The 8,296-nt window shown below is 39.2% G+C and overlaps 1 protein-coding gene across 1 annotated transcript; it reads left to right on the top strand.

Moving 5' to 3' along the window:
• Positions 1-760: 760 nt before the first annotated feature.
• Positions 761-2,599, top strand: LOC105048260 (uncharacterized). The gene is given in 4 exon segments (XM_010927521.3): positions 761-1,021; positions 1,024-2,020; positions 2,023-2,238; positions 2,241-2,599. Coding segments are annotated over 4 exon segments (1,527 nt in total). The 5' UTR covers positions 761-889; the 3' UTR covers positions 2,423-2,599.
• Positions 2,600-8,296: the final 5,697 nt, after the last annotated feature.

The raw sequence follows: 8,296 nt of genomic DNA on the forward strand, positions 1-8,296 counted from the left end.
AAAGAGAAAGAAATAAAAGAAAAAAAAAAAGATAAAGACTTGCCTTTTGATTTTTCCATCTTACCTTTGTTTTCATTGATTTTCTCCTTAGGGGCCTCCTCGCCTGGTCCTTCTACTGCTCATCGACGGAGAGGGAAGTGGTGATGAGGGTGATAGTCGTGATGACTTCGTCCCCAGTGGTGAGGATCTCGATGGGAGCTCGAAGAAATCTTGGAGAAAGAGTCAGGTAGGTATGGTGGTCGAGGAAGAAGACCTTAGAGCCACCAGAGAAGATGAAGACGGCGATGGCCTAAATCCAGCTAGCATTGTCGGAAAAAATGAAGACGACGATGGCCTAAACCTAGCTAGCATCGTCGGAAAAGATGAAGACAGCGATGGTCGATAGATGAATAAGGACCATGATCCACGTCAGGGGGCTAAGTCGGAACTATCAAACACAAACAGATGCTCGAAAAGGATGGCATGGAACGGGCTCGGCTGACTCATAAAAATAAATGGCTAACTTTGAATTGGTTCGGACCGAAAATAAATGACTGAATTTCTGACTGAATCCGAGCGGGCCAAATATCTGTCCAACCGATTGCAAGCAAAATAGATTCTATTTTTTGATCCGAGCCGATCTCGATAAAATTCAAAATTCGATCTAAAATTCTGATCTGATGCGCCTCAAATCGGTTCGGGCCCACTTCCAGCCGTATCCTACACGCATCCGCGTAGCGCTCGAACTGTGAATCGCTCTCCGCGTCGAAATCCTTGTCCCCCTCTCTGCAAATCCCCTCTCTCTCCATATATCTCCAACCCAGTCCCGAAACACCCCGACCTATTCTCCATCTTGATCTAAATCAAAATCTAATAATCTCTGATCCTCTCCATCTCCTATCCATCGACAATGCTTCTCTCTCCGGGCCACTCCCCTCGCCAAATCTCTTCGCCCCCCGCCTCCGAGAAAACCCTAACCCTAGATCCCTCTACGCCGGCATCCTCCTCCTCCGCCGCCGCTTCCCAGCCTCCGGGAAACCCCGGAAGCGCCGCCCCTCCGTCCTCGACGAGGACACCTACGTGGCCGCGATCGAGAAGATCATCGAGCGCGACTTCTTCCCCGACATCCCCAAGCTCCGCGACCGCCTCGACTGGCTCGAGGCCGTTCGCAGCGGCGATCCCGTCCTCATCCGCGACGCCCAGCTCAAGATCCTCGAGCGGCGGGCCGCCGCCACCGCCGGCAAGACCCCCTCCGTCGCCCCAGACAGCACGGCCACCGGCAACCGCTCCCGGACCCCCGGTTCCACCTTCTTTCCCGTCCCTTCCGCAACCCCCTTCGGCTCCGACCAGACTCCGGCAGTCCCTCTCGCCCCCACGGATCCGGCCACGTCCGATGACCCTGCCGCCGACGTCGATGTCTCCCTCACGCTCGATGAATTCTTCCGCAGGTACACAAGCGAGGACAACGACAGCTTCTCGAAGATCATGGAGAAGGTCAATAGGAAGAAGAGGGAGAGGTACGCCTATCTGTTGGAGGGCGAGAGGGAGACAGTGAAAACCCTAGAGGATGAGAAGAGGGATCGGATCACCGATGGGTACGGCACGTCCGGTCAGCCAGCGAGCACGCTGGAAGGATGGAAGTACACGGCCAAGAATCTCTTGATGTACGATCCGGCCGATCGAGGGGAGGTAGCATTGACGGAGGAGGAGAGGGCTGTGAGGCTTAAGGGCTTGACAAAGGAGATCAGCCATTCCAGCACTCGGTTCCATGGCAAATTGGTGACGGATTCGAAGCCCACGAAGGAGGAAGAGGCCGTAGCAATCCTTTACACCCCAGTCCCTGGCACCACTCCAGCCGGTGCCGCTTGGCCTTTTGCAGATAGAGAAGCAGAGAGGTGGAAAAAATATGACTTGGAGGATCTGAGGAAGACCCCGAATCCGTTCTATGTGGAATCCATCAAGAAATCGGAGAACGGGTATAGTTTTGTCAGGACACCGTCTCCTGCCCCGGGTGTGGACGAATCACCATTCATGACATGGGGGAAATAGATGGGACACCACTGAGATTGGATCCTGAGGAGACACCAGTCGGCATTGGTGGGAGCAGTGAGGGACCCCACTATAGGATTCCACAGCCACCTTCTCGGGATGTGAAAGCCCATTCACTGTCAAGGGAAGCGGCACGAAAGCTGAGGGAGAGATCTAAGATGTTTCAGAAGCCTCCCTTGCCATCACCAGCTAGAGGGGGCAGCGCCAGCCCAGTGTGAGGACATTGTCACCAGCTGCACAGAAGTTTGTGAGGAATGCAATTGCGAAGTCTTCACGCTCTGTGGATGAGTCACTTCGTGCAAGTTATCGTGGTTCGAGCCCGCTCATGAGCACTCCAAAGGAAAGGTCAAGGTTCTCAAGAGATGCTAGTTTGGATCAAGATCTCCTTCAGTAAGACAGGGTTCCACTCCTCCCTGGTGATGAAAACTTGCTTATACTGTTTTTAAGCTTTAGACCTTAAGAATGAGTCGTGTTTTCGTGGCATCTATGCAAGTGTATATTTAAGTGTTTTTACTGGTTCTTGGTGTTTAAAGTTGCTGATTTATAATTTAGGTATACTTTTAGCTTTAAAGGGTGATGCCTTCTTCATAGTGTATTATATATTGGATAAAACGTAATCTGCATAAGGTGATGGTGACAATTAGACCATGTTTTGTGATTGAAGGTTATAGTTTGAGAGGCACAAGGAAATGCTAATGTTCATGGAGAAGGATACAATTAGGGCAATGCAGGGTCCAGGAATGTTTGATTCAGAAAGTTGTAGCATCTTCTTCCTAATGTAGGGTATTTAATCTCGTTCAAGTCAGATCTCTTGTTGAATTTTGGATAAACCTTTGAGAATTGCCACTTTAACCAAAGTCATCGACAGGCCTAAGCCCATTCTGAGTTGGCTTTTTGAACTCTTTATTGGCTAGTGTTTTTAATCTTAGGCTAGATCTTCTCCTCATGCAAGTATTTTCCTAAAGTTAAATGAGAATGAAAACTAGATGTGACAATAAAACTTCCTTTGCTTTGGCTTTTCTCCTAAGCATATCTGGATCTCCATTTCTTTTTCCTAGATATTATGCTTCTCTTTAACTACTTTATTGCATATACATTACTCATGAAAACATAAAGTAGGAGAGAATAGTACTTCATTTTTCACCTTGTCAGTTGTGAAACGTAAGTCTGAATCCTTGTTTGGTTTTACTGTTTGTAGCAGAGCTTTTACAAAAAAACTATTTGTTGTTTTATAATCACATTTCTAAAGTGCTGTAGAACTTTTAACATTTGTTCAGTAACGAAACTGAGAAAGAGCTTTTGATGTGACAAAATAATCAGAACATTGCATAGTATTGTATTGTATAGTATAATATTAGTATAATATTACATATTATTTACATATTAAAATATTATTACATAGTATAATATTATTATAATGTAATATAATGTGATATAATATTATGATGTAATATAATATTATTGTAATATACTGTAATATAGTATATAATATTATTATAATATAATAGCATATTTTATAGTATAATAATATAATATGAAATGATATGATATAGTAATGTATTATTATATTATTATAATAATATAATATGGTTATGTGATTTGTGCATGGGCATTTTGGTTGCTAAAAAAAAATAATTAAAACAAGAACAGCTTCCTGACATCAACCAAGAAGAGTTTTGGGGAGAAGCTCTAAATTGGAGCTTTCCCTAAGTAGAACTTTTTCAGCATTTTGGTGAATCAGAAAGTACTTCTTAATATTTTACCAAACACCCTCATATCTCTTGAAAGTGCTTCCCTCCCTCCAAAATGCACTTTCTAGCCCTCCACAAGCTCTCCCAAACAGGGCCTAAGATAAATCTGAGGTTTTTGAAGCTTAAATCTGAGGATTTAAGATGGAAGAGCTCAAGATTCCAAGCTCCCGACATCCTCTCTCCCCCTCCATGCGTTTTCTGTGCATTGAAAGATAGAATGATAAGAAAAGAATAGAAGACAAAAAGGTCCCAAGTGGTTTCCCTGGATACCAACCCTAAACCAGTTACCTGAAGCGACAGTGGTTCAGGTTGAACCGTTGGATCTGCAACTAGTTCGAGTAGCTCGGGTGTAGTTCATCTCTGGTCCACCCTTGAACCAGCATTGTGCAAACTGATTCCACCTCAGATCGGTTTGGATTGTGCGTTTTGTATGAAACTGGGAGTTTTTTATATTCTTGGTACCATTTTCATGGTCAACTTGCTTTTCGATGGTTTAAACCATTCATCGTCATTAAGTTGTCTTCCTTGCTATGATTTGTTCAGCGAACTAAAATCTGACACCCATGTGATGTAGCATAGACATCTATCATTGGGTGCTCATGTTCATGACTCGGTGTTCAGAACAGTGTATACAAAATTAATAAATGTTGTTCATCAGAAGCTTTTGTAGGAATGTTTTCATCAGTTAATGTGATCTTCTAGAACTTTTACAGTCCTCGAGCATTAGGGTGCTTTCAATTTGGAATCACACTGGGGTTAGGTTCTGCTTGATCTGATTTCATTGTACTTCTTGTTTTTAAGATATTTCTGTGTTCTGGATAGCAATTGCTTGTGACTTAGTTTTGCATGCATGGGTCCTTGCATGAGAGATGCCAGGATTTAAAATGTCAGCTGTTTGGCTGTTGCATGCCTCCTGGTACTTTGCATCCATGTTCATCTTTGATACTTCAAGAAGTTTAATAAGTTGAATGAGTTTAATAGTGTTGGTTAGTTTGCGTTATTAGGCCAGCTACTTTTATGCTCTCCAACCGCCAACGGACCCTAGGTATCAGCATGCTCAAGTAACATGATCTCTTGGACGACACAAAAAACAAACGATACTTTTAATTTGTTGGCATAAATCTCTCAAGATTGGTTGTGCCACTCACTCATAAATCTAGAAATAGCCTGCTATGCAATTTAAGATATTTTCTAATAAATTAGAGGGAATAGGGGTATTTGTGAGCTTGAAGCGTCTTATTGCAAAGCCAATAAACAATAGTCTGTTCTTTTTTTTGGTATATGATTGTCACTAATTCTTTATGCATCAAGGTTTTCTGCTGCACCCACCTCCTCTATTCCATTTTTTCTGAGAGAAGGGTATTTATTCTTAGAAATGGAAGAGAATAATTTTGTTAGCTTTGAAACATTACTAGGACGACTTTAGGTAGCCTTGAAGGTTGAATGAACCCAATCTTTGGTTACTACTTCTACCACCATATTTTTTGTAGTTTCTTTTTAATTACACGAGAGGCTGACCAAAAGTTTTCCCTCTTTATTAAATAGCAATAGAGGAGCTACTTTGCAGGTTCTAAGTTGCATGCAGAGGTGGAGAGCAACCTATTTTATCTCCCAACATAACGATTTGAAAAACCGTTTCATTTGATGCTGAAATGCTTCTAACAACTTCCATGCTCATTAATTGACAAATATTGGCAAACTTCGTCAATAAAATGAATATCAATTCATTGAAATGGTCAGAAGATCACATTGAAAATTCTTTTTCTGCAACATGCACCAACCTCTCATGTTTTGCATAACTCCTGTATTATGAATTTTGTCACGGAGTTGCATGCTTTTATCCTAGTTGTCCTTCCCACCAGGGTCGCGCCATCAGTCGGTAGTGTGTGCTCACATCAAGCATATTATATGTTGAACCTCTGTACAACCCTCTTTTTTATGCTAGTTTTCATCCACTACGTAGATTGTTAGCACCTTGGTTGGAACATTCTAGACTACTGTTTTCATACAAGATATTTACAAGAAAAATCAAGCTGCTAGAAATATATACGAAAGTTTGGAAAACCTTCTAGAATATCTGGAATGGTAAAGGATTATAGAGAATTCTATTATCACCTTGCTCTGAGAGTCCCTCAAAGTTTGTGTGATATCAGGACTCAAATTTGTGAGTGTGCCGAGAGGCTGAGGATCACCTTCTTCTTTCATTATTAGGAGCTATCTAGATGCTGGAAAATTTTAGGAAATGAAAATGTGAATGCCATTGGGTTGCTTACGTGACCCTTTTTTTTTTTTTTGTATAGATCATTGTCTGTGTATACCGTATAGATGATTGTCTTTGTATTGCAAAAGAAGTAGGCTGCAAGCCAAGTGGGGAGAATGTTCAAGCGAGTGTGCATTTTGTGTTCACGTTTGCAAAAAGTGGCTGCACTTGTTATTTATTTTTTGTATAAAAGGTTAGAGATAAAAGTGATATAGATAATATCTGTGTGGATCCGTTTTCGTATTTGAATCAATTCGAATATGAATAGAAATATAAAAATTTAATTAAATTTTATATCCACATCTATATTTATAAAAAAAATAGATATAGATGGATAGACAATTATCCGATCTGTATCTAAATATTTAAATTTATTTATAATTATATATAATTTTATATAATTTTATATAATATTTATTAATTTTTAAAAAATATATAATTTTATAAATATATTATTAATTTGATATATTATCTGTTTAATAATATTTTTGATTCTATAATCATAAAGTTTAATTATCTAGTTTATATATGTAATTATATTCATATTTTCAATATCCGAATTATATCTATGTCTGTTAAAAATAAATATGGATATAAATTTTTACATTCGAATTATATTAATATTCATATTTATATTTATTAGATAAAATAAATATAAATAAAAATATATTGGTATCTAGAGATTTATTGATATCCATGTATATTTGATCAGATTTCAATCTTACAAGTGATCCAATGTCATTGGACCATTATGATTATTTTTCTTGTGACCCTCACATCAGCTTATATTATTGTGCATCTGTTTCTAATGCATGTCCATGGAGTAAGATAAATGCTAATTTAAAGATGGTCCATTAAAGTCTACGTGGATTGTTTTTGTATTATAAATATATTTTTTTAATATTGCACATTATTATATTAAAATAATATGATCGTCTGTTTGTATTCAAAAAAAAAAAAAAAAAAAAAAAAAAAATCATTGCATCCCGCTGACTTCATTACAAATAATAGCGTGCGCTTGTTTTTTAGCTATCCCCCCTAATTCACCAAGGTGCCTCCAGACATAGGTGCTGGTACCTCCACCCTGTTCCACGAGAGCAACTATGACGAAAAAACATTTTCCAAGATAACAAGAACGAATTCAATAATATAAACATCACAGGGGAATCTAAATTCATCGAATATGTACAGTTCCCGTCCTGTGACAGGACGCTCTAATGTTAACGCACGCCCTTCCTGAATGATAGAACTAATTTAATCACCTAACAAACCCCTAGAGCGCATAATTTGGAAGAAAAACTTGACAATAGATCATGATGTGCGCTATCTGCTACCTCGTTAAACTTCTCCATAAATGTTCGTGTTATTCTTTTGTGCCCAAACCTCCCGGTTGATTGCCCTCCCTCTGTCTCACGTTAGCTCGCTGGGTTAAGGTTCCAAGGGCACCGGTTTTGTCGGCAAGTAACAACGAGAGTCTATTTGAATTAGATCAATATAATTAGAAAAAATGAGCTTAAGTTAGGCTTATTTTCAGCAATATCCAAGAGTCTACGGTGGACCAGTCCGAATCCAAGAAAAAAAAAAAAAATCTACTGAGATCTTTTTTCCTCTCTCTAAGACATTCGGACTGGTCCACTCTAAAAATCTTTGAATATTTGTGAATATAAATCTAATTCAGATTGATTTTTTTCAGCTAAGTTAGTACAACCCATATATTCTATGGGAATTTGAGACCAACTATCCAAATAGATCCTAGAAGACGATCAGCTGTAGATATAAAAGATCCAAATAGGACTTAAAAGACGATCAGCTGTAGATATAAAAGCTGTGGTGGCTGGTGGTTGAACTTACACTGACCGTGTAGGAGGAATCAAATATTGGCTTAGGGCAACAACACCATATGTTAGGCTTCCCCTTATCTATCCTATGGGAGACCAATTCAGTTTGGATGACGGCTCTGGCAAGTCATCATGTCTTGCACATGATAACTTATACTTGCAAGTTGTTCAAACTCAATTCATATTTAAGTTTGACTCAACTCAGCTATTATCTGAATCTTGAATAGCTCAAATAATTTTTTAAATTATACTCAAAAAGTCAAATATTTGATCCGAAAACTCGCAAATCTAATAGAATATATATAATTTAATATTCAAATATAATATTATATTATATTTTATTTTAATCAAATATTTTAACTATGATCGAGACTCAAACTCCAGCTTAAATATAGCTTGATTGATATATGAATCGATTT

Source organism: Elaeis guineensis, chromosome 7, assembly GCF_000442705.2.
Source record: "Elaeis guineensis isolate ETL-2024a chromosome 7, EG11, whole genome shotgun sequence".
Lineage (NCBI taxonomy): Eukaryota > Viridiplantae > Streptophyta > Magnoliopsida > Arecales > Arecaceae > Elaeis > Elaeis guineensis.